Source organism: Myotis myotis, unplaced genomic scaffold, assembly GCF_014108235.1.
Source record: "Myotis myotis isolate mMyoMyo1 unplaced genomic scaffold, mMyoMyo1.p scaffold_m19_p_12, whole genome shotgun sequence".
Taxonomy (NCBI): Eukaryota; Metazoa; Chordata; class Mammalia; order Chiroptera; family Vespertilionidae; genus Myotis; species Myotis myotis.
Genome location: NW_023416316.1, coordinates 29547486 through 29573811, shown reverse-complemented (window position 1 = coordinate 29573811; position 26326 = coordinate 29547486). Strand labels below are relative to the sequence as shown.

General features: G+C 48.7%; 1 protein-coding gene and 1 long non-coding RNA gene across 2 annotated transcripts; one reads left to right on the top strand and one right to left on the bottom strand.

The window, feature by feature from the left end:
• Positions 1-9869: 9869 nt before the first annotated feature.
• On the top strand, positions 9870-12482 carry LOC118666780. Its single transcript, XR_004971078.1, has 3 exons — positions 9870-9992; positions 11354-11542; positions 12426-12482. It is a non-coding gene; the product is annotated as an uncharacterized LOC118666780 (long non-coding RNA).
• Positions 12483-22899: 10417 nt separating this feature from the next.
• LOC118667715 (death-associated protein kinase 1-like) lies at positions 22900-25955 on the bottom strand. The gene is made up of 3 exons (XM_036331492.1): positions 25704-25955; positions 25328-25546; positions 22900-22989 (listed from the first exon to the last, which is right to left on the bottom strand). Exons 1-3 carry the CDS (start codon positions 25755-25757, stop codon positions 22900-22902), a joined length of 363 nt encoding a protein of 120 aa, XP_036187385.1. The 5' UTR covers positions 25758-25955.
• Between the last annotated feature and the right edge of the window lie 371 nt (positions 25956-26326).

Sequence of the window (26326 nt, the reverse complement as noted above, 5' to 3'; positions counted from 1 at the left end):
TCTCAAAAATATATCATTACCTCATGTTCCTTTCCACATCACCTTTTTCTATGCATGTTTTAAATTCGTTTGATAAAAATGGAGTCAAGTACCTTTTCCCGCCTTCACTGGGCCTGTAATGTCTTGCCCACCACAGTCCAGGCCCAGGGAAGCAGATTCTAGAAACATTCCTAAATCCCTTCACCTGTGCAGAACCCTCGGCGTGAGAAGAAGAGACCCTGAGATACGTGAGAGCCATCCTCAGAGGGGGGAGGGTGACTGTGTGGGTCGCAGAGTGGCTTGTGTTCTGTGGCCCGAGTTGGTTGTGAGCATCGCTTGGCAAACTACAGCCAGTGGGCCGGAGCCCGCTGCCTGTGTATGCATAGTCCTTGAGGAAAAACAATTTTTAAATGGCTGAAGAAAAAAATACGCCAAGGAGAATACGGAGCGGAGTCGAGTAGTTGCAACAGAGACAGTATGGCCCACACATCTTCTTGTAGAAAAGGCATTGCAGGGGCTTAAAAAGTGGGATCTGCTACTGCCTTACAGGGGCTAGTGAGCCTGCCTGTCCATCTGGTCCTCAGTGTTCTCCTCTGTACAATGGGTTAATGATAGTACCCATTTCAGAGAGGTTGCTGTGGGAATAAAGGGTGATGATGCAGGGAAAGCCCTCAGCCCAGTGCTTGGCACCTGCAGTAATATTATGAGTGTTAGTGAGGGGAAGAGGCAGAAGCTAAGGGGAGCTGAAGAGGTGGAGACAGCCTGCTACTCTTTCTAAAAGCTTGGGTGAGAAAGGAAGGGAGAGGGAAGGCATTAGGAGATGGAGACAGGGCACAGAGGAGAGGCAGGTGTTCCTGGGATGAGGGTGTGAGAAGAGACAGAAGGACCAGGAGAGAGGAAGAGGGGGAAAGAGAATCGAAGGGGGATGCACATGGGAGGACTGAGGACCTTCCTTAATCACCTGCTGAGTGTCACCGGCTCTAGAAGGAAGCTGAGCAAAGGAAGGGTCACATGAGGCCCATTCGTGTCCGGCTCCAATTCCCCTCTGAAGACTTCAGTGTCTGCAAAGAGGGGTGCTGAGGTCCGTGAAGGGTGGTTTGACTCTGCCCAGGGGCCTCGTGACACTGGCTTGCTTATTTCTGAAATGACATCATCTATTGATGACTCCTGCTTAGCCCAGTCAGAATGGCCTTTTCCAGTTAATGTTTTGATTTTTCGGTCTTACTAATGGACCGGCCAAGCTGCCAACATTTCTAAAGATGCCAGTTCACTTTTTTGCTTAAAGCCAGAACACCAAATAGATCAATTATTTGGCTGCTGGGAGACATTACCAGTTTAAAGCCACAGGCCTGTTTCTACGGCACAGCAGGAATCAGATAGCCTGATTCAGGGGCCATGTCCTCTCTTTGTTTTGTTTGTAAAATCCACCTTTGGTAAATCATGACAGGACCTGACTCTTTTTGCTCTTATTGATAATGAAAGAAAGAGCTATTGGAGTCAACCTTGGTCATGTCTGGGAGGTTTTCTTTGATGTTAGGAGGTGCTAGGTTCATGTCTGATCTAAAAAACTAAACAAACGCAAGCATTTCTTTTATTTCCTCTTTTCTTACATCCTCTTGATTTTTCCTCAGAGAAAAACAGATTTGTGAAAGGGCTGGGCATTACTGTGCATGAGGAGAAACGTGAGGGAGGGAGGGGAAGCAAGCCCGGTCCCTGTGTCCTGTCTCAGCTCTCCTTCTCAAGGTCCTTAGCCCGAGCCTCTTGTCACCCTGGAACTCCTAGGGTGGTGACCCCGGGCATTCCGGGGGGTGATTCTGGTGGATGATGAGCTGTGGCCACTGGGTGTTCACTCTCCATGCCTGTGGGACCGGGAAAGCAGAAATGCCTCTTGGCCTCACTCAGCCTCCTTCATGGACTCATCTCTCCTGCCCGTTCTTAAATGTTGGTGCCACTCTCAGCCCTATTCTCTTTTCACTCCAGACCCTCCTAGAATCCCATTCTCGCTATGGCTCCAAGCTCCCCTATAAACTAACAACTCCCAAGTTCATGTTTCCAGGCAGGACTGCTCTCCGGTGACTCCTGCCAGTTGGACAAAGCCAATAAAACATCCCAAGGGCACTTCACCACCAACAGGCCCAGGCTCGGGCTCATCATCACCCAGTCCTCCTCTGGTGTCCCTCCTCTTGGTCAGCAGTACGCCATTCACCCAGATGCCCAGCCAGAAACCACCTTTCCCTTTGCCACCCCATTCCTTTGGTCAAAATCCTGCCAATTCTACCTTCCTCAATATCCCTCCTATTCATTTCCATACCCCCATCACCACTCCAATCCATTACTTTGCCGTCTCTCTCCCGAATCATTGTCAGAGACTCTGTAAAGTTTTTCCACCTCAAGTCTTTTCTTCTATGCTGCTGTGAAAAGATCTTCGTGAAATGTAGCTATGACTGTGTTGTTCCCTTCCCTTTGGGGGCTCCCCATTTCCTACCAGGTCCCTTAGCATTGAACACCAGGATCATCTAAGACCTGGCCCCAAACCTCTTCTCCAAATTCACCTCTTGGCACTGCCATAAATTCTTTTCATGGTGCAAGCATACACCCCTTCATACCTCGCTGCCTTTGTCTCTGCTGCTCCTTCTACCTGGAAAGCTGGTCTCTCCCTTCTGAACATGGTGAACTTGTAATTACCCTTTAAAGCCAAGCTCCTATTGCCTCATCTGTGCTCCCACGGCCCCCTGAATGGACCTCAGAGAATCCGCATACTGAGCTCTAAGTGGAATCATCCACCTACATCCTTATCTTTGACTAGACCAGTGGTTCTCAACCTGTGGGTCGCGACCCCTTTGGGGGGTCGAACGACCCTTTCACAGGGGTTGCCTACGACCATCAGAAAACACATATATAATTATATATTGTTTTTGTGATTAATCACTGTGCTTTAATTATGTTCAATTTGTAACAATGAAAATACATCCTGAATATCAGATATTTACATTACGATTCATAACAGTAGCAAAATTACAATTATGAAGTAGCAAAAAAAATAATTCTATGGTTGGGGGTCACCACAACATGAGGAACTGTATTAAAGGGTCATGGCATTAGGAAGGTTGAGAACCACTGGACTAGACTAATAATTCCTTGAGGATAGAGTTTATGGCTCATTTATTTCTGTTTAGAGCTCTTTATAGTTTTTGTTCTTTCCTTTTTCCCCCCTTCCCTCCAATCCTTACCAGAGGATATGTTTAGAGAGAGAGAAAGAGAAACAGCGATATGAGAGAGAAACACTGATCTGTTGCTTCCCATATGCGTCTCAAACAGGGATTGAACCCACAACCTAGGCATGTGCCTTGACCAGGAATTAAACCCACAAGGTTAATCAAAATTAACCTTTTGATGTATGGGACAATGCTCCAACCAACTGAGCCACCCAGCTAGCGTGCATTTTATACTTTAATAAATGACTGACCACGAATGAATGAATGAATGAATGAATGAATGAATGAATGAGTAAGCATAGGAAAACCCTGTGATAACTATGACAGTCACACAACATCAACCAGCTTCTACACGTGTTCTCCCATCCCACCAAACCCTCAAGCCCATGAGGGCAGAAACCACACCTATTCTGGTCCCTCGCTGACTCTGCAGCCCCTGTCAACCTCATCACAATAAGTAGAACAAGTCCACTGTCTCATTTGAAACTTGGTAATGCTGTAAGGAGAAAGGACGGGTCTTATTACTCCATTTTTGTAGATAGGACAGTGAACCCCAGTAAGAATTGCTCCAGGTCATCCAGTTGGGTGTGTATTCCAGAAGAAACAAACTGTTCTCCAGGATTTGGTAAACTTGAGAAATGAGAGCCCTGGTGTTCCATACCAGTGCTTCTCTAGTGCTTGAGTCACTCAGAATCTCGTTAAAAATGCAGATTCTGGCTCAGTAGGCTTGGGAGGGACCCGAGATTCTGAATTTCTAATAAACTCCTTGTTTCTAACGAGCTCTCATAAGCTTATTCAGTAATAAGCTTAACAATTCCTAATAAGCTCTAATAAACAGCTAATAATGTGATGCTCACCCTGCATACACATTCATACTTTGAGCACCAAAATGAGCGCCAGTTATCCCAAAGTTTTCCCTTGGCTGTTGCATTTAGATAGTGTTCTTATTGAAGTCTATAAATGAATTCCGCTAAGCCCTGACTCAAAATCAAAGTCTCTTTCTGTTCTTTGTTGTGTTTTTCTTTGTTTGTTTTAAATGTAGCACATGCGGGCACTCAGAGCATGATGGGGCACATGGGGAGGTGCACAGAACAGGTGCAGCCCATGCCCCCGCCCCCACCTGTGGTCAGACACGTGATGGAACACTAGGATGGGGCACGCGATTGGTGGGCGGGGCATGCAGTGGGGCACATGCCAATTCATCTTGCCTCCCTTTGTTCAGTGAGTACACTGGTGGGATAAATTCTTAGAAGTGGAATTGCTGAGTCAGAGGTGGGTGCATTTTGATAGATATGGCTTACCTTGTCTTGACAGAGGGTAGTGCACCAATGTAGATCCCTTCTGTGTGAGCGCGCTGGTCTCCTCCACATGTTGGGAACACTGGAAGGCCTAGGACTTTTCTCTTTGTCAATCCCGTAGAGGAGCACTGATGTCTCATTTCTCAATTGACTTCTCTATAGTTATGAATTGCCTGTTCCTTTCTTCTTCCTAAATTTTTGCTGGGCTGTTTTCTTTTTCTTTCTTCCTCTTTCTTTCTTTCTTTCTTTCATCTATCTATCTATCATCTATCTATATCTTTGTCTATTAAACAAATTAACCCTTTGTTCAATGTGCAGCAAATATTTTTTCCCTGATTTGCTATTTGCCTTTTGGCCTTGTTAGTGCTAATTTTCACATGAGTTTTTTTGAAAATATAAGACCACTCTTCATAAATGTATGAGGCAAAGTGATAAAGTTTGTGCTTGTAAAATGGACAAGAACAGGGGTGAGCTCCACAAGTTTTCCTACAAGCCAGTTTTTATCTGCCAGTGGTTTTGACTTATGACTGTCAAAATGAATTATCCTGCTAGGCATTCATTCATTTATTCAACTAACTGCCTTCAGCCCCTGAGAGGGACAGGGCTTTGTGTTGGGCCAGGGGAGACAGAGATACTTGCCCTCAAGTAGCTTTCAGTCTTGGGGTGGGGGTTTCAATGAGAGGATACCTCTGATGGCAGAACTCTGACGGCCTCTCCCATTTGTATTAAGACATTTGGTTGCTAGATGCCTTTAAAGCTGGTGTGGAGAGAGATGACACAGAAGACAGAGGTTGATGGGAGGGCACAGTGGCCGGAACTAGGGAAGTTGAAGAGATGAGCGGAGAAGAAGCCAGAGTATGGAGAGTGACATGGTTCGCAGGGCAGGTGGGCAGGGCAGTGGGGCAGAGAGATGATCTCAAAGTCCTTTCCTGGAACCCTGTTACTTACAGTGACTGATGCAGTGACTCAGGCACCATGATGACCTCAAGAGATGCAGAATAATGCCAAACCGGTTTGGCTCAGTGGATAGAGCGTCGGCCTGCTGACTGAGGGGTCCCAGGTTCGGTTCCGGTCAAGGGCATGTACGTTGGTTGCGGGCACATCCCCGGTAGGGGGTGTGCAGGAGGCAGCTGATCGATCTCTCTCATCGATGTTTCTGACTTTCTATCCCTCTCCCTTCTTCTCTGTAAAAAATCAATAAAATATATTTAAAAAAAGAGATGCAGAATAAACACACACTGGGCCTTTCTGACTCCACTCACTGGACATCGTTGACGGACCTGTGGACCTTCGAGGCTCAGTGTGCCCCGGGAGGGAGCTCGTAGCAACTGCAGAGAGAGATGGAGTCACCGTGTTCAGCTTCTCTGGTTTTTCAGAAGGTGCTTTCCCATGTGACTAAGAGAATGAGATCAGCCAGGGAAAATAAGTGCACATGGGCCTGAGAACAGTCTTTTAAAGACCGCTGGTCTCTGAGTCCCCATTCTGTCCATTCAGTGGCCCCAAACATGTTTTTCATAATAGAAGCAGGTCTTGAAGGGCCTTAAATCTCAACTTGTCAAGTCCCAGTGGCCACATACCCGCTGTACTTTTCCAGTTATGTATGTTCAAAAACAGACAAAGCTAATCTATGGTTTTAAAAGTCAGAATAGTAGTTACCATTTAGGGAGATGGGGTGGGAAGGGGGAGTGAGAAAGCTAGAAATGTCCTATATCTTCATCTGCGTGTTTACATAGGTGTGTGCCTATGGGAAAATTCAGTCAGCTGTCCCTTAAGATTTGCACACTTGGCTGTATACAGTGGCTGTATACTGTATAACCAATTCCTTATTTAAAAACAAAACAAAACAAAAAAACAGCTCTCCAATCAAAAGTAGGAGCCCAGAGCTGAGCTCCAGCATGAAGTCCAGCAAGACCATCATCAGCCCTGCTGTGGCCACTGTACTTTCATTCATGCAGCAGAGATAGCAGCCTGACTCTTGGGACCAAGGCCTCACACTGTTGACTTACATTTGGGGGGACAGTCACTTGAGAACCCCCAGATCTTTCCATGGCTGTTCAGCCCATCTAGGGCTTGTGGGGCTGGCTTGTTGGGCTGGTGCTTGTTGGGACTGAGGCAGGGGCATAAAAACCAGCAAGCTGAACCGCATCATCCTTCATCTCATTTCCCCTTCATAGCACCCTTGAGAGGTACCTGTTGTGCCCTCGCTTTACGAACAAATCCCTGAGACAATGAGTGACGTGCCCGAGGCTGCCAAGCCAGTAAGAGCCAGAGCGGGGTGTTAGCCCAGGTCTGCAGGACCCGAGTGCGAGCTTTCACCTTTTACCAGGCTGACCCGGCAGGAGGCTCATTGGTAAAGTGGAGCTAATGACCCTGTGAGGGAAGTGGATGAAGAGATGATGCATTTGACATTACCCCAGGGATCCTTAACTGTAAGCTTCCGAAGGGCTGGGGACTCCCTTATTAATTTCTGTTTCTCCCACACAAGCCCACACTGCACAAAGTAGGTCTTCAATAAACACTCAATTAGGTTGTGGGAACTGAGATCCAGAGAGGTACAGCAACTTGCTTCAGGTCACACAGCAAGTCCTCAACCAAAGTCAGGACTTGTAACCAGTCCACTCCCACCTGAGCTCCTTCTGCCACTGTACATGGCCCCAGCTGCCTATAGATCCAGGGGACAGGGATCCCAGGATCTGGAAGAAAACAGGGAGGAGGAGAGCCATGTCAGGTAAGAGAAGGCTGAGCCTGGCCCTGGGGCCTTCGAGGCACGTCTCCTGGGAAGAGGGCTGTAGGCTGTGCGGCTGCACAGAGCCCTTTTCCCGCTTAACCCGTGCTTGGTTAAACGCGCTGCAGATGCTTTCTTGAAATTCTTCATTTTATCTCTGGGTTTCTATTTTTAAATGAGGCCCCACTGACAAAGGCGTATGCACCAGTGCTCGGAGCCTTGGCTCACAGGAGGACCCACCTCCTGCTGCCTCTGTGCTTCCTGGCGATGTTTCTTAGACTCCAGCTGCCTCACCTCCCGTCACCCCCAGGCCCCACTAGCCCAGTGATGGAGAACCTATGACACACGTGTCAGAGGTGACATGCGAACTCATTTTTTGGGTTGATTTTTCTTTGTTAAATGGCATTTAAATATATAAAATAAATATCAAAAATATAAGTCTTTGTTTTACTATGGTTGCAAATATCAAAAAATTTCTATATATGACACGGCAGAGTTAAGTTAGGGTTTTTCTTTTTTTTTTTTTTTTTCAGTTGATCAGCAGCTTAGCCACGTTCTCCAGCCAGGTTCTCTAGCCAAGTTCTGTCTTTTTTTATTATTATTATTAATTAAATCTTTATTGTTCGTAGGGTTTTTCAAAATGCTGACACGCTGAGTTCAAAAGGTTCGCCATCACTGCACTAGCCTCTCTTCCCCACACCCGATCAGCTTCCATTTGGGGTTCTCTGCACACAACCCCCCCCCGCCCCCCCCCCCCCCCCCGTTGCATTCAGCTGGCAACTCTGGGGGCAAGCCTCTTATCTCTACCCCTGACCCAGGCACTTAGGCTCATGTGTTGGGGCAGCGGCCTATGGGAAGGAAGGGGAGATGCCTGGCTCAGCTGGCAGCCACTGGACTTGGTGTGAATTGCTCTGGGCACCTGTGTAGACAGTGACATTAAATGGTACATTTTAAAAACGCCGTGATCGATTGAGAGAGAGAGACCAGGAGAGAAAGGAAAAACTTCATGTCTCAGTACCTTTGATAGCACTTTCCCCCCATTTTTGAACAAAGGACCCCACAGCCTCATTTTGCACTGGACCTGGCCAGTTCCATGGCCAACCGTGCTTGGGAGAATCGGCAGGGCAGGGGGAGCAGCTCAGGCCTCACGCAGGGTGCCCCGGGGAAGCGGGAGGCAGGGGGTTGGGACCTAGGGGGCTGGGAGAGCTCAGCCCTCAGTCCGGCTGTCTCCCTCTCCCTGTCTGTCCGGATCCCTCATGGTGACAACACACCCAGGTTACAGGGCACCTGAACCTGCAGGCCTGAAAATGGTGGTTGTTTCATAAGCTGCAAGGGTCTCTGCGCAGCGGAGTGATTGTTGGTATAATTACTGCATCGCATTTTAAGTGTTTTAAAATGTAACCATTGAGGAAGCTCCCCAAAAGCTTCCATTACCTGCTATCTACCCCTTTCACACCTACCCACCCCACCATCTCTGGTCGAGGCCAATTTACTATGTTCCTTACTATGTTCCCTGCGGGCCGCTGGCCTGGGATAGAACATGCTTGTCCACCCTGCTCCTGGGGGACTGTCCCCAGAACTCTGTTCCTGACTGATCTGCAGTCCTGGTGCCTTGACTGGGAGCCAGGCCAGGGCTGCGCACAGAGATGGGGAGCAGGTCAGAGGTGGTTGCTGCCCTTGCCCGCCCCGCCTGGAAGCTGAGAGGTGTGGGAGCCACAGTCTCCTCTGTAAGATGGGGAAGCACTGCTTTCAGAGGGCTGCACCGGAGGGTGTGGGGAGAGGCCACGTGCACCAATAAGGAGGCTGGGGGTGCTGTGTGAAATTCCAGGGCGCTCAGGGACGAGTGGTCTGGGATGGCTTCAAGCCCCAGGCTGGGGAGTGTGCTGTCTGACATAATGGGGGCTGTTGAAGTTGGCTTTCAGCTTGGGAGCAGCATCAGAACTGATTTTCACGAAGATCATCTGGACAGGAAGGTAGGAGAATGGAGGCAGGGAGACCCTTTGGGAAGCTGTTGTAATAACAGATTTAAAAAGGCAAGCCCCATGAGCCGGGGAAGAGGGACAGACACAAAGGCTGTTACAGAGGTAGGATTCTAGTCCAAAAAGACAAGTAATGTATGATTCCACTCAGGTGAGGCACGCAGAGTAGTCAGAAAGCAGAGTGGTGGTTGCAGGGGGCTAGGGGTGGGGATGGAGGAGGATGGGGAGTTGGTGCTTAGTGGGGACAGAGTTTCAGTTGGGGAGATGACTGGTGGTGATGGTTGCACAACAATATGAATGCTACAGAAATTTACACAAAATGATTAAAATTTTATTTTACATATGTTTTAGCACAATTTAAATAAAACTATAACATTCAAAAAAGATAAAGACAGAGATAGAGAAGAAAAAGAGAGAGGGTATTGACAGGTGTGGGGACCTACCAGAGCTCAGGAGTGGGGAGGGGGGAGTTCAGGCTGACCCCAGGTGTCTGGCCTGGGTGACTGATGGATGGCAGAGGGGCCATCACCCAGGTGAGGAGATGGTGGTGGAGGAGAGGTGGGCCATGCTCAGGGTCAGGCACGTGAAGCCTGAGGGACGCCAGGAGACTGCCCAGCAGGGAGCCTGAGCTGGAGAGAGACCATCTGAGTCATCAGCTTATCTCTGGTAACAGACCTCACATGGGAGATAAGAACCCCGGGGGGAGTGTGAGAAGTGAGAAGAGGGAAGAGCCCAGGGGAACAGCTGGGCAAGAAGAATCCATCATCAAGGAGACTGAGAAGGAGGGAAGCAGAGGGTGAGAGTCTGAGCTCTCCTCTTGTTTGGCTGTAGGAGCAGGGACTCACTCAAGGTACCTGAGTGCTTTGACGGGGGCCTCCTAAGGACTGTGGGAGGACAGGGGCCTCAGGAATCCAACATGAGCCATAGCAATGCAGGCCTGAGGGAGCAGGGACTGAGCACGTCTGGGGACACCATGTTCTCCATCTCTCTCTCAGCCCATGAATTCACACATCCCCCATGAAGACTCTCACTCCCCACGCGTCTCTTACCTCATGGCCTCAGCTTTCACACATTCACCTCTCTTCACTCCCAGCTTCCCCTACCACCTGCCTTATCCCCTCTTTATGTCCCAGTTCAGTGCTGTTATGGGTTGAATTATCTCCCTCCAAAAGTTCTACCTATAAATGTGACCTTATTTGGGAATAGGGTCTTTGTAGATGATCAAGTTCAGATAAGGTCGTGAGGAAAGGCCTTAGTCTAATTTGACTGGTGTCTTTATATAAAGGGGACATTTGGACACAGACACATACAGAACTGGGAGCCGGCCAGCTGAAGCCTCGGAAAGCCTGAGGCTCCCAGGGCAGGGGGAGAGGCATGGAACACATTCGCCCTTTGAGCTCTCAGAAGGAACCAGCCCTGCCAACGCCTAGATTTTGGACTTCTAGCCTCCAGGACGGAGAGACATAACTTGCTGCTGGTTAAGCCATCTGGTTTGTGGTCTCCGTTAGGGCAGCCCCGGGAAATGAACACAAATGCCGAAGAGGAAAGGAGCTCGTATTCAGCCAACTCATCCTTTTTCTTGTCCCGGCCACCTCCAGGTCATTGACTTGAATCAGGCACCTGTTCTGTCCAATCTGCTGGGGGTGGGGTGATGATATAAAGCATGGCTGCCCCTCATAGGTGCCCCTTGAAGGAGGGCTTGGGAGAGACAGCTCCTTCCAAAGGAATAGGGACTCTCAGGCCCGCGTGTGTCCCTGAAGCCCATGGAAGAGAGAGGCACAGCCTTCAGTGTGAGGGCGCAGGGCATTACCCTTTAGACAAAGTGTCTTCCAGCTCTGGCCGGTGTGGTTTGATTGGTTGGAGCTTCAGTCCATACACTGAAAGGTTGCAGGTTCGATTCCTGGTCAGGGCACATGCCCAGGCTGTGGGGTGGATCCCCGATTGGCAACTGATCAATATCTCTCTTTCACATGGATGTTTCTGTCTCCCTCATCCCTCACTCTCCTTCCCTCTCTCTCAATAAAAGCAATAGAAACACATCCTTGAGTGAGGATTAAACAACAACAAAGTGAATTCCAAAATAGAAGAGACAGAGACAGGAGGAGATGGGGTATGAAATCAACTTTGTTAATCACTCTTTCTTCGCCCACTATTCAGATGTTCTCTGTGGCTAAATAAGAAGATGCGATAAGTGGAAAATATTCATTTGAACTTGTGACTCAGCTCCTCCTGACCTCAGGGAAGTGTATGCCGTAAATCAAGATGCTACTCCAGCGCTTCCCCCAAGTGTTCCCACAGGGGCGGAGGCCGGAGGAGCCATTAGCGGGAGTGACGGGGCCCACTTCGGTGAGAGATTTAAAGGCTTATTTGGTTCTCCAGGAGCGTCCCGTCTCCGACCTCTCCTTTCTGAAGCCGCTGATGGATGGCCTCAGCCCTTGACCCGCTGGTTTTTACTGACCATCCCTCCCAGCTTCATTTCCTGGCACAGCTTGTAAATTGTTTTTTTTGTTTTTTTTCATATTTAGCAGCAGCAGCTTAAGGCTGCTGAGAAGCAGGGTGGCCAGATGCACTCAGTGTGATATACACACCAGCTTTGAGAGACTTCGGTTTTTAAATGGGTGTTACATTTATGGAGCTGCCCCTTACTTCTCTCACCAGCTCTTACTGGGACCGGGACCCGTTTAGGAAGCAGGCAGCGGGCACTGTTCTGCTTCGGGCGGGCCATGCAGGGGCCCTGGCAGCTTCATCGCCTTCCTCCTCCCTCTTCCTCCCGCTCCCTCCCCCTCTCGGGCTCCCAGCCCTCCAAGACCTGGTCACATCTTTTCATTTTAAAGGTGGGAAAAGAGAGGATCCAAGAAGAGAAGGGACTTGCCCAAAGTTCCAAGGACACTTTTGAGACCAAAACCCAAATGGGCTCATTCCCTACTAGTACGTTCACCAGGCACAGGGCCGGACACCGGGATGTGAGGACAGTAAGACACAGGGCTGCCTGAGGGAAGCTACCCTCTGGTGATGTGTGCGGGGAGCAGGGTTGGGGCGGCGGTGACTCCAGCAGCAGCCTCATGATAAGGGCTCCCAGTTGTGAGCCTGGTTGCCCGTGCACCAGCCCCGGCTTTATGCCTTACTTGCTTGTTGCCAGTTACTCCTCACAACACCCTAGCGGGGAGCACTCTTACCCTCCCACTATATAGATAAAGAAACCCAGTCCAGTGATTCCCAACTTTTTTAGCAGCTGAATCCTTTCTTCGAGGGAACTCTTACATGAAACCCCAATAAACAGATCAGGTAAAATCAGGGGTGAGCCCCCTCGACTGGCCTCTCGTCTTAACCCCCAGAAGGGCCCTGAGATCTCCCCTGTGATCCAGGTCTTGGATGCCTCCAAGCTGGAGGGTTACAAGCAGAATTTCCCAGGCCACTGATGCTCACTTTACAGATGCGCAAACAGAGGCCGGGAGGAGAGGAGCCCCGCGAGGGCACCCAGGGAGTTACCACAACTCTCACTCCAACCAAAGTCTTCGGAATCTCAGGCCTGTGTCCATCCATGACAGCTCTTTTATTAGGAGACAGAGGCCTTTTATTAACAGCTGTAACGTACCATCTCTTCCAAGCCGTGTTTTAAGGCCCAGCTTGCAGTGGGCTCTAGTAGAACGGGATTTTCACCCCCTTCCCAGCCCCTCCCTTCCCCACCTCCAGTTCCCTCATCGACCACAGGAGGAGCGTCTCGCTTTAGAGAAACCATGCCTGGGAGCCGAGTGGATGAGTGTGGCTTGACGCTCACAGCTTCGAAGTTTACCTTAGGAGTTCTCCGTGCCTCTCAGCTTATTTAACGTAGTGCCGCATCGCTCTGTAATATTCACAGGACACTTGACAATAGAAAGAGCCTTTTAAAGTCCTCTGAAATGGGATTTTTTAATTCAACAGCACCGTTGAGTGTGTAAGTGGATGGTTATCTTTCTTGTGTGTGCTAAGAGCGAGACTTGATCCTCAGGAAATTTAATGACGGCAGCCTCAGGATGGCCTCCCTGGCGGTCCCACCTCCTTCTCTCCTTGGGCTCCCTCCCGGTTCCTTTCTTCCAAGCTGGCTTTGATATAGATTCCTTTCTCCCCTCTTCCTTCTTCCTGGTTCAGCTCTCTTCAGTGTCTGTCCATGACTTTTTAAGGATTTTCATGCAAATTATCTAGAAAATGAGTCAGCTGGCAAAGATAACAAACAAGCCAGTTCCTGGGCCAGCCTTCCCTAGCTGGTCCTGTGCCTATGTCCCTTCTTGCGTGAGTTTGAGTGGCTCCTCTCTCATGACCCAGCGGTGAGTCTAAGGCTGTTTTCCCAACTTCGTTTCATGAGAGTCCAACCCCAGGAGCAGTTTTCCAGAGACATGTTTTCATGGTCAAAAGGACAGGAAGTTCTGCTTGTAACCCGGCCCTCTTGGAGACATTCAGTGTGTGGAACATACCAGAATTTTTTAGAAGTCCTGCAGCCCAGAGTCCTGTGGAACTTCATTAACCCAAACCTGTTTGAGCACCAAAAACGTGTTTTTCAACCCACTTAAGAGACACTCGTTCAGAGGTAGCTCTATGAGTTGGTTCTGGAAGATTCTAAGCCCTTGACTGGGGTTGTTCTTGGCTCCGGGATGGAGACCTCTCCTGGCTCCACTTAGGAAAAGCCAAATTAGGTTATTCTCTGAGAGCCTTCAGGAAGGATTTTTCATTTTACCAGAACATTGTCAGCTGCTTCTGCTTTCTTTGGAAGTAAATAGAAGTGAATGAGGGAAGGTGGGGGTACTTATGGCCTGAACATTGCATTCTTGGGGTCTGGTCAGAGGAAGACAACAGGCCAAGCGAGCCATTCTTAGAGAAAAGGATGCCCTAGGGTTTTCTGTATTTGGGAAGCTAGATCTTTCTTATCAAGCCAGCTGTCACACACTGGGATTTCTTCTACAAATATGCCCACACATGCACAAGCCCACATTAATAACACGTATCTCTGCCTTCTGAAATGGAGACATTTCTGTTAGCTTAGTGGACTTCAGTTTCAGTTTATTTTAACTATTTTCATGATTTTTTTTTTTAATATATTTTATTGATTTTTTACAGAGAGGAAGGGAGAGAGATAGAGAGTTAGAAACATCGATGAGAGAGAATCATCGATCAGCTGCCTCCTGCACATCTCCTACTGGGGATGTGCCCGCAACCCAGGTACATGCCCTTGACCGGAATCGAACCTGGGACCTCTCAGTCCGCAGGCCGACGCTCTATCCACTGAGCCAAACCGGTTTCGGCTTTTTTTTTTTAAATATATTTTATTGATTTTTTACAGAGAGGAAGGGAGAGAGATAGTCAGAAACATCGATGAGAGAGAAACATCGATCAGCCGCCTCCTGCGCATCCCCCACTGGGGATGTGCCTGCAAACCAAGTACATGCCCCTGACCGGAATCGAACCTGCGACCTTTCAGTCCGCAAGCCGACGCTCTATCCACTGAGCCAAACCGGTTTCGGCAACTATTTTCATGATTTTTAATTAACAGTTAATACCACCTTTTTGACTGATTAGTTGGTTGTCTCTCCCTAGTTTTGTTTCTCTCTACTCTGGAGAATTCCATCAGTCATTTCACAGATGAGCCGTGGGTTTTGTTTGTTTGCATGGGGTGGGGGGCATCTAAAAACACAAACTGCTGTGAGGAAGGTGATACTGACTGTATATGTTTGCTAGGGCTGCCATAACAAAGCACCACACACCGAGTGGCTTAAACAACAGAAATTTATTGTTTCAAAGTTCTAGAGCAGGGGTGGGCAAACTTTTTGACACAATGGGTTCTTAAACTGGACCGGAGGGCCGGTACAAAAGCATGGATGGAGTGTTTGTGTGAACTAATATAAATTCAAAGTAAACATCATTACATAAAAGGGTACGGTCTTTTATTTCAATAGTTTTATTCATTTCAAACGGGCCAGATCCGGCCCACGGGCAGTAGTTTGCCCACGGCTGTTCTAGGGGCTAGAAGTTCAAGATCAAGGTATGGGCAAGGTTGGTTCCTTCCAAGGGCTGTGAGGCTCTGTCCCAGCCTCGCCCCAGCTTCTGGTGGTTTGCTGGCAGTCTTCGGTGTCCTTGGCTTGTGGGAGCATCACCCCGATCTCTGCCTTCATCATCTTCACATGGTGTCTCCCTGCATGCCTGGCTGCCCACATTCCCTCTTTTTATAAGGACACAGTCATGTTGGATTCGAGGCCCACCTGCCCTTCACCATGACATCATCTAAACTAATTATATCTGCAAGGACCCTGGACCACCCCCCCCCCGCCCCCACGCCAATCACTTTCTCCCTCTGAGCCAGCTCCCTCAGGAGTAATATGAAGGGTCTGGAGGAGACAATCTCCTCTGGCCAGGACTTCGGTGATTCTATGAAAAAGGTTGAAAGGGCAAGGGCTATGCCCTCCATCTTACCCTGGGTCCTCCATTTTGGGGCAGCAGCCATTAGCCATGTGCTCAGCAAGGAGCTTCTTCCCGGAAGCCCAAGCCTCTGCTAGCCACACCTAGGATTTCTTTAAACTAACCAATGACAATCAAGGGAAGTGCACGCCATAGACACAACCACATCCTGTGTAACAAGACGCTGACTTGTGCCTGGCCAATCAGCAGGGCCCACAGTCCTCTCTCCTCCCCTTATTCCGAACCCCCTATATAACCCCTCTCCCCACAGAGCTCTCTCTCTCTCTCTGCCTCCTGCTGCTGCGTCGGCGAGTGTGGGGGCGGGGGGAGCTCGAGCTAGCTCAAATAAAGACTCTTTTTGCTTTTGCATCGGACTCGGCTGGCTCCCTGGTGGTCTTTTGGGGATCCTGAAATCTGGGCATAACATTTGGGGGCTTGTCCGGGATCCCCAAGACCCTCGAGGGACCCCCGATCCGGAGAGTCTGACTGGCCACGGTAGGTGTCTGTGTGTTGTATATTCTGTTCTGTGTGTTATATGTTCTGTCCTGTGTGAGCTCACTTCTGAAATTCTGTAGTGCCCGAAGCGGTCTAGGTATATGCACTGCTGAAGGACCACGGGCGGGGAGAGTCGGAAGACGTTCTGCTCTTCAGGAGGGATGCGTATTCCCCTCACGAGGGATGTGGTTCCCCTCGAGGATCTGAGACGAGGTGGGTCACTCCTGCCGGTTGGCATAAGGCCATCGTCTAGCTTTCGAGTTTGCTTCCATGGAGTTGGAAGGCTGTACTTTTTTTGGGCCCTGTAACTAATAAACAGGGTTCACAAAAGGGCACTCTCCCTGGACCTGGGAGCCATTGGAACTTTGGGATTCTCCAAGGGAGGGGGAGTCTGGCTTGGAGACTGGCCGAGGCATCGTTGGGTTGGGAGAACCGGAGGCTGCGCATTGAACTTTTAGACTGCAGTTTGCTGGGCAGAGGCCCAGGCCCAGTGGTATAGGGGTTAAGCTACCTGTGTACAGCAAAACAACTTTCTCCTGTGCCAGAATACATTTTAAGGAAATTGGACAGACTGTGTTTATCGCTAGAAAGAAGAACTGGCCGCAGTGCACAGCCCTGACAGTAACCTGCAGAAAACTGTATAAAAGACGCAGATGATGCCTGCATCTTCATGGACATGGCTCCAAAGAGACAAGGACAATTTATAGAAAGGTCAAGAGTAGACTTTAGTATCTCATGTTTAGTAGCAGAAGATTTAGCTGCCTGTAGCGGCCATGGTGCCAATATTATGTTTCATTGTATTAATATGTTGTATTAACCTTCAATTCTCTTACAGGTTTAAATGTAGCTGTAGCTGTGGACTGGTGATGGCCTACAGTCCTTGGTAGTCTTAGGGAATAACTGGCAAATGTCCAGTCTCCCACACTGAGGGACATTGTTATAGCTATGTGTTAGCTGTCCTGGAAGGGGACTATATGGGATGAACCCCAAAAGTAAAGGGTGTCTAGCTGCCAAGGGGGCAGGTGCCCAACAGGCAAAGAAGAATCAGGTTTTGGTCTCTACTGAGAGACAGTTGACAATTGGCAGCCTGTATACTGTCTTGTAGGCCTGCATGACCATGCCCATGTCAGGGGTAGTACAAACCTCAACTGTAGAAAACTGGGAAAGGCCTGTTTGGAATAGAAGGTCTGAGGCATGGTTATGCATAGAAAGAAGGTTTAAAGGCTAATTTAAAAGTACAGGCCAGTAAGCCAGAGAAAATACATTCTGCCTCCCTAAACAGAGGGTAAATAGTTATGCCAAAGTACTTAGGGAGGACAGATAAAAGAAATCCAACAGTTACTGTTTTGTTATAACTCTGAAAAATCCATGAAAAGAAATTGGCAAGGAAAATCAGAAAATCTTAAGAGCAGATCAGTATGTTTTTCTCCTTAAATAATTCCTCTGAAATATTGGCAATGCTAAATAAGTCATGGCAATACATTTCTTTGCATAGATTCAATAAGACTGGTTCCTAATAGTGGTTTTATTAACAGAAAACTTTAACTGGAGTATCATGTTTTAAAGAGCCCTGTCTGAGCTCTAAAGACTTAAAGCTAGTAAGAATGCCACGAAGAAAGCCTGGTATCCTACTTGGAAGCCCTGAAAATGGCTGGCACTGGAGCATCAGGCCCATGCCCTACCATCACTGGCGGTTGGTCAGAGCAGAAGGGGAGCAATAAGGATGCCTCTGCATCCCTGAGAAACCCCCACTCACTCTGGGCCGCAACGAGTAGGAGGGCTACTGAGATGGGCCTTAAAGCCTAGAGCGTAGGCTCAGGTGGAGTTGCTACAGGTGAGGGATTCACCTAACTCAGCAGATACTGCAGGCAGGCCTGATAGCAGCTGGATGGCTTGGCTTCCTGGCCTTACAGGGCACATTAAGATTCAATCATGAAATTCCAACAAAGGTAGTCAGTTACCATTCTTGTTGTGTTTATGCAAACATCAGAAGATGGATTAGTCTTGATTTGGCTTTTTGATAGCCATAAAGGAATTTTAAGAAGAAAAGTCCCATTTCAATAGAGATTGTTAAAAACTAAAATGGTTTCTTTCCCTTCCACCGGCTGTTGACTTTCGGCCCCTGCATCATCAGCAGGCTAGTTCATTTTGTCAAGGAGCAGGTAGGGATTGTGCAGATGATGGTTCTACACACCCAGTACAGGCCTCTAGCAGAGAAATGCAAACCGACCCATGATTGGGCCTGTAAGTCTCAAGACAAGGAGGGAATGATAGGGCGAGGGCTACACCCTCCATCTTACCCCGGATCCTCCATTTTGGGGCAGCAGCCATTAGCCATGTGCTCAGCAAGGAGCTTCTTCCCGGAAGCCCAAGCCTCTGCTAGCCACACTAGGATTTCTTTAAACTAACCAATGACAATCAAGGGAAGTGCGCACCACAGATACTACCACATCCTGTGTAACAAGACCCCAACTTGAGCCTGGCCAATCGGCAGGGCCCACAGTCCTCTCCTCCCCTTACTCCAACCCCCCTATAAAACCCCTCTCCCCACAGAGCTCACTCTCTCTCTGCCTCCTGCCGCTGCGTCGGTGAGTGTGGTGGACGGGGAGCTCGAGCTAGCTCGAATAAAGACTCTTTGCTTTTGCTTCGGACTCGGCTGGCTCCCTGGTGGTCTTTTGGGGATCGTGAAATCTGGGCATAACACTCAGCGCCTCCCTGGGAGTCGGGTCACCCATCACCCCGAATTCGTAAGCTCAGCATGTAGTTCATGAAAGAAACGTGTGGGGAGCTCCAGGTGCTTTTTCAGCGTCCCTTACCTGTCCTGACATCTCCCCCGAGGGCTGAGAACCTGACAATCTGGGGAGTGATTCCCGCTTATCATACAGTGAAGGCCGGCAGGGTGCCAGAGTGCAGAGCCCACAGGCAGATGCGTTATCAGGGTGTCAGGAGGGTGCAGCTGGGCTGATGAACAATCTGGAGTGGTAGGCAACACCCAAATCACTGGCCTCAAGGGCGGGCGCGGGCGGGTTCTCCTGTGAAGGCCTGGCATTTTGTAAGGCTCCTTTCCTGCCTTCCCGTCAGGAGTCTTCTTCCCTCCCAAGCCTTTCTCAAAACCGACAGAAAGGAGTTATTGACCGAAGAGTTTCATTATCAGAAGGAAGAGGAAAGGCTGAAAGATGACGCTACTTTTACCTCCCCCTTCTGGGTTACGGACTGTCTTCCTCAACGTGCTCTTCCTGAGATTTCGTTTAAGAAATTTCCTTAAATGGCATTTACTTCAGTGATTTTTACTTTAACCTGTAGTTAGTGTCAGGATTTAAATGAATCTGTGAAAACGTGTTAAATAAAGAAAATATATTAAATAGTAATGTACATAATTAAGGAGTCCCTAGAAACACTGTACGTTTTCCTTTTTTATTACATAAACAAACTCATTGCTGAAAATACCTCTTAAAAAATATACATCCTTGCCGAAACCGGTTTGGCTCAGTGGATGGAGCGTCGGCCTGCGGACTGAAGGGTCCCAGGTTCGATTCCGGTCAAGGGCATGTACCTGGGTGGCGGGCACATCCCCGGTGGGAGATGTGCAGGAGGCAGCTGATCAATGTTTCTCTCTCATCGATGTTTCTAACTCTCTATCTCCCTCCTTTCCTCTCTGTAAAAAATCAATAAAATATATTAAAAAAAAAAATACATCCTTGCCCTTACTGGTTTGCCCTCAGACTGAAGGGTCCCAGGTTGGATTCCAGTCAAGAGCATTTACCTCAGTTGCAGGCTTGATCCCCAGTCCTTGCCCAGGGCACATATGGGGGGCAACCAATTGATGTGTCTATCTCACATTAATGTTTCTCTCTGTCTCTCCCCCACCCTCCCACTCTCTCTAAAAACCAATGGAAAAATATCCTCGGGAGAGGATTAACAACATATTTATCATATGTATATCATTACCTCATGTTCCTTTCCACATCACCTTTTTCTATGCATATTTAAATTCTTTTGATAAAGATGGAGTCAAGGTCCATGTGAATTTATAAACTAATTTCTATTTAGCATTAAATTGGTAAACCTAAAAGCACAATCAGATGCATAATCTTTTTTTACTGTGATGATACGTATGTAACAAAATATCTATTTTAACTATTTTTAAGTGTAGAGTTTAGTGGCATTAAGTTCATTCACATTGTTGTCCAGCCATCACCACTGTCCATGTTCAGAACTTTTCATCTTCCCAAACTGAAACTCTATACTCATTGAACAATAACTCTGAATTCCTCCCTCTCCCAGCCCCTGGCAACCAACATTCTACTTCCTGTCTCTATAAATATGACTACTGTACTCTATTATTGACAAAAGGAACGTCCAAAACTGTAGAGAACTTCCCTGAGTTTATTTGAACCAAACTGACAACGTATGCCACGCAGCAAGATCTGAAATGCTCCAGAGAGTAACAGTTTTGCAGTTGTTGTTTTTAATCCTCACCTGAGGACATTTTTACTGATTTGAGAAACAGGAAACATCAATGGGAGAAACATCTGTTGGTCGCCTCCCATACACGCCTGGACTGGGCATGGAACCCACAACCTGGGTATGTACCCTGACCAGAAATGGATCCCACAGCCCTAGGGTGCACTGGATGACTCTGCAACCAACTGAGCCACAACAGCCAGACCTGCAGTTTCTTTTACGCATTTGAAATTGAGGAAAGTAAGGAAGATTGGAGAAAGATCGGTGGGGATAGGATTATAGGACAGTTAAGATTTTGTGCTCTCTTGAGGGTTAATACCCCCTTTGAGAGGTATTGCTTCTGGCATTCAAAGGTGTGTAAGCTAGGTACACGAGAACATGCACAGGGTGGGCTTAAAACCTTTCACCAAAGAAATTATAGGCCTCGGGCATGACTACCCACCTTGATCTGCACAGTTAGGGATTTTTGATCAGATCACCCTTTTTTCCCCCCTTCACACTGGGTACCTCATATAAGTGGGATTACGTAATATTTGTCCTTTTGTGCCTTGCTATTTCATTTAATGTAAAATTTTCTTTCTTTTTTTTAAATATATTCCACTGATTCTTCACAGAGAGGAAGGGAGAGAGACAGAGAGCCAGAAACATCGATGAGAGAGACACATCAATCAACTGCCTCCTGCACATCCCCCCCTGGGGATGTGCCCGCAACCAAGGCACATGCCCCTGACCGGAATCGAACCCGGGACCCCCTAGTCCGCAGGCCGACGCTCCATCCACCGAGCCAAACCGGTTTCGGCCTAATGTAATATCCTCAAAGTTCATCCATGGTGTAGCATGTGTCAGAATGTTCTTTTCTTAAAGGTGAATTCCACTGTATGAATGTACCATGTTTAGTGTAGAGAAACAAAAACTCATGCCTGAATAGACATGTGAGTTATGTCCACATTTTACTATTTTGAATAATGCTGCTGCAATCGACGGTGTAGTACAAACGTTTGAGGTCCTGTTTACAATTCTGTGTGTATGTGCCGGGAGCCGGTCCACACTTGCTGCTGCTGCTGCTGCAGGGAAGAAACATCTGCACAGCTTATGTTTCAAGGGACCTGGCGTATATGTTTGCTCCCCCTCTTAAGCACTATGTGTTTTAACCAGGGCCACCTCCCCGAGAAAGGTTGTTTCCCCAGGTTAGGGGTTAACAGGACCAGGAAGAGAATAAATCAGTAAATCCCCCTAGTGTTACTGAAATACCATGTATTACTTATGAAGAACTAGGACTAAGACTGTTGGCAATAAATTTGGGACTTGTTGGGCCCACATCCCCAGGGGTCTGCCCACCAGGGAAAGCACCAAAGCCTATATCCCTGGAGACCCACCGACACAGGGCAGTCCCAGGGAAGGCAAGCAGCGAGGCTGGGAGGACATAACCTTTACTGGGAGGATAAACTCCTTCAGTCACTTCCTTGTAGCCTATCAGTAGAGCAATAGAATAGTGACCTTGGAATGGCCCTTATAATGGAACACAGAGATTAACCTAGACAAGATTAAAATCAACAGAACTAGGTAGAGACATTATTATGGACATGAAACTAGGAACTGTAGAAGGTTTCCTGAAACATACCATGATGTATGCTTATGGGATCAAACAGTATAAATAAAGATGTAATAGGAGAATACAGAGAGAACCCAACCATGCTGACCAACTGAACGCTACCTCCATGTCATTCCTTCTTCGCCGACTCCGTCCACACCTTTGGGGAACCCCTGGACCTGGACCCCAGCATGTATGTACATATTAAAAAAATAGAATTGCTAGATATGATAATTCTATTTTTAATCTTTTTCTATGTTTTCCTCAGTGGCTGCACCATTTTACATTTCTACCAGCATTGCATGGAATTGCCATCTGATATGATTTGCAAACATTTTCTCAAATTCTGTGAGTTGCCTTTGTATTGTATTGGTAATGTCTTCTAATGCACAAATGTTTTTAAATTTCTTTTAAAAAAATATATTTTATTGATTTTTTACAGAGAAGAAAGGAAAGGGATAGAGAGTTAGAAACATCAATGAGAGAGACACCTCGATCAACTGCTTCCTGCACACCCCCTATTGGGGATGTGCCAGCAACCAAGGTACATGCCCTTGACCGGGATCGAACCTGGGGCCCTTCAGTCCGCAGGCCGACGCTCTATCCACTGAGCCAAACCGGTTCAGCATCAAATAAATTTTTATAAAAATTATCTACAGGTTTGGACACCTCCTATCTGTCCTGCATTTCTTACTTTCTTCAGCCTTACAAATCCTCAAGTGGACTTTTAGTCCGGGGACCACAGACAGAGCAGAGCTGTGCTCCCTGAGAGAACAACGGCGTCCACTCCAAGAACATCTGGAAGGTTTTCTCCATTCTGGCCAGAAACAGGACACCAGGGAGAGTCTCAAGAATAAGGACCCTGCCCTAACCGGTTTGGCTCAGTGGATAAAGCATCGGCCTGGGGACTGAAGGGTCCCAGGTTCGATTCTGGTCAAGGGCATGTTCCTTGGTTGCAGGCACATCCCCAGTGGGAGGTGTGCAGGAGGCAGCTGATCAATGTGTCTCTCTCACTGATGTTTCTAACTCCTTATCCCTCTACCTCTTTGTAAAAAATCAATAAAATAGATTAAAAAAAAAAAAAAAGAACAAGGACCCGTGGGCTATAAGAAAGGGCAGCGTTCACCTCCTAACAGTCCTTTGGGAGAAGCCTGGTCCTCCCTAAGGGGTTACCCTGACACAGAAATTTGAGCGTCAGGCTCAAGAAGGCCGATCTGAACCAAGGGAGCCTAGAGAACGAGAAGGAGCCTCCCGGTGCGACCCACAGCGTCTCTGTGCTGGGTGCCCCTGGGGTGGCTCGTTTGCTCCAGAGAACCTTCTGTCACTGAGCCCCGCACCCCAGGTTTAAGCACGGCTGAAGGGGACGGTTACACCCGGGAGACTTACTGAGTTTAATTTTATCAAGAATCTACTTCCAGATTCTCCCAGGTGTGGAACATTGACCCTGAGGAAGGTGAATGGAGCTGTTCCTTCTCGGTGCTAGGGTTGAGCAGCAGTTAAAATCTGTCCCTCAAGGAGCAGCCAGCAGCCACTTGATGTGTGGTTGGTTCAGTTTAGCTCATGGGACCTGGGCCATAATCCTCACATCCAGTGAGGACTAAAAATTCCAGACCATAGATCCAGATAGATCTCTGTTATTGGTCTCTCTGTCCTACACACACACACAGTCTCCGCCCTCCCTGCTCCCTAACAGTGGTTCAGACTGACCTTGGCCCACAGCAGGAGAGAGCTGACCTTGAACTAGGAACACTGGCGACATTACAGTGGCAAATGGAAAGTGTGTGCACACAAAGCCCTTACTCAGAGGTGGTGTCGTTACTAAGCCGTGGCTCAGGAGCCACTTTGTGAGCTGCCTGCTGTGTGACTCGGACAGCCTACTTCACCCCTGGCGGCTTCTGTAAAACGGTGGTAAAAATACCCCAAAACCCTGACTCACGGATGAAATGAGGCTTCACACGGCCACATTGTGCCCAGCTCCTGTCACACAGTTTGTGCTCAGTAAGTATTAGCAAAACCAGTTAGCAACTTTGTCATCATTCTAATTAAAAATCCATTTTGGGTTATTTTTTTCTCCAAGTTTCTGCTGTGTTCAGAGACAACAAGTTGAAAGGGCATATAAAGCTCAGTCACCCGTCCCTCACACAAACGCCCCCAGACCTCCCTCCTCCTGGAGAGAAGAATTACATAGAAACCCAAACTATAAAACTTTTGTTTTCAACCTCGGGCACCGATACGACAGCTTTGCGATATGATGCACAGGAAATGAGCCCCAGGCACAAGGCTTCAAAATTGATGTTGCTTAGGAAACTCTTGGAAGGTCTCTATTCTTATCTTAGCAACACTTAAGCCCCCCTGCTCTAAAGTGGGGTTCTGGAGAAAGAGCACCCAACTGCACACCTTCCTCTTGCTCATGGCGGTGTTTCTCCCTGGGGAAGGACAGGTAGCCCCGAAGTTCTGGGTGTGAATCACTGCTCACTGTGTCTGAGGAGGCAGGGGAAGGCAGCAAAGCCTGCTGCCCTGTCTTTGTGAGCAGAGGGACAACTGGGAAAACCACTGAGCTTTCAAAACCACTGAGCCACTCCGAGTGTGTGGGATGCTGATCCCACGTGAACCCAATTTGTTGCTCTGTCTTCCTAGATCAGTGGTTCTCAACCTTGGCTGCACATCAGAATCACCTGGGAATCTTTTTAAAATCCTGATTTCTGGGCCTCATCCTCCGGAAATTCTGTTTCTTTGTTACTAATGTTGTGGCCCCACCCCATAACAAAGAAACAGAATTTCCGGAGGATGAGGCCCAGAAATCAGGATTTTAAAAAGATTCCCAGGTGATTCTGATGTGCAGCCAAGGTTGAGAACCACTGTCCTAGAAGGAAGCATGGGGGAGGAGCCATTCTGGGGCCAACATTCGGTCTGTGCCCCCAACTTCAGTGAGGCCCTTTCCTTGCTGTTCTGGGGGCAGCTTGCAACTGCTGGGCAATAGCAGGACAGATACCAGGCCCAGGTCCGGGCTGGCCCACACCTCACAGCCACCAAGGCGCTGGAATCCAGTTGGCCCGGGACCCAGGGCCCATAAGCTCACCCTGGACCCTGACCCAGAGAGGGCAACCCCTAGCACCACTGCAGAGCCTCAGGCTGGGGTGAGGGTGCCTACCTGCCGGCTTGGAAGCCAGGGGCGAGGGAGGGAACCTGGTGGAGTTGGTGGAGGAGAGCCGGGGCCTGCGCCGTCGGAAGAAGCTCCTGAGCAGCCCGCACTTGAGTGACTCCACCAGCGTGGTTTTCCCCGAGCCCGAGTGGCCGAACAGCTTCAGTTTGATTCTGGGCTGCAGGTTCTGTGTGGGCCGCAGCTGCTGGATGAAGAGGCTTCGGTGCGTGTCCTAACAGATGACAGAGGGCCTGTTAGTCACCACCAAAGAGACGGCCCGAGCAGGCGGCAGTGCTGGTTCCCAGGGCTCCGCACCCCTGGCCGGGTCCTCCTGGCCGGCCATTCTCACCCATTTTGTCCTGTCCTCAATACATGTTTGCAAAACTCACGTAAAGTGCACGTAACATACAATTCACCACCGTAACCATTTCAAAGTGTACCATTCAGAGGCTTTAGGACATTCACCATGTCGTACAGCCAGCTGGTCTAATCAATCCTCGTTCTCTCAATTCCCTCGATCGCTCACTTCTCTCCTTCTCTCAATTTGCCTAAGAGCCGAGCCTAGTCCCAAAGTGCCCAGCCTCGTCCAGGAGGTTGGAGCCTGGCGTAGCCCCAAGGAGTGGAGTTGAGGCCTGAAGAGGTGGAGCTGGTCCCGAAATGGTGCGCCTACATCTGTAGCCCAACGTAGCCCCCACCCCGGAAGATCTGAGCCCGGACCAGAAGGGCAGAGCCAAGACCCTCAGAGCACCTGGCTCAGGTGGGTTGTTCCATGAAGAGGGGTGGTGTAAATGATTCAACTTAGGGACACCCCGTAAGAGCGGGCCCGAGGCAAGCGCCTTCCTTTCGGTCTCCGTGTGATCGCAGACCTGGCCAGACCACTTCCAGTTCTAAACCCTGGGAGGCGCTGACTGACTACCCGGCCAGTTAACTTTCCCCGCTGACAGCCAAGCAAGCTCATCTAACAGACTCAGGGCTCTCCCGAAGGCTACGAAGTTCCCACCTGTTTTCTATT

Excerpts from the sequence above, each read along its gene's own strand:
- LOC118667715 (XM_036331492.1), bottom strand. The coding sequence starts at position 25,757 with ATGGTACACTTTGAAATGGTTACGGTGGTGAATTGTATGTTACGTGCA. Across the intron at positions 25,547-25,703 it reads GTATGTTACGTGCACTTTAC|GACACGCACCGAAGCCTCTT; the intron begins GTGAGTTTTGCA and ends GTCATCTGTTAG. Across the intron at positions 22,990-25,327 it reads CGCCCCTGGCTTCCAAGCCG|AATGGAGAAAACCTTCCAGA; the intron begins GCAGGTAGGCAC and ends GTTTCTGGCCAG.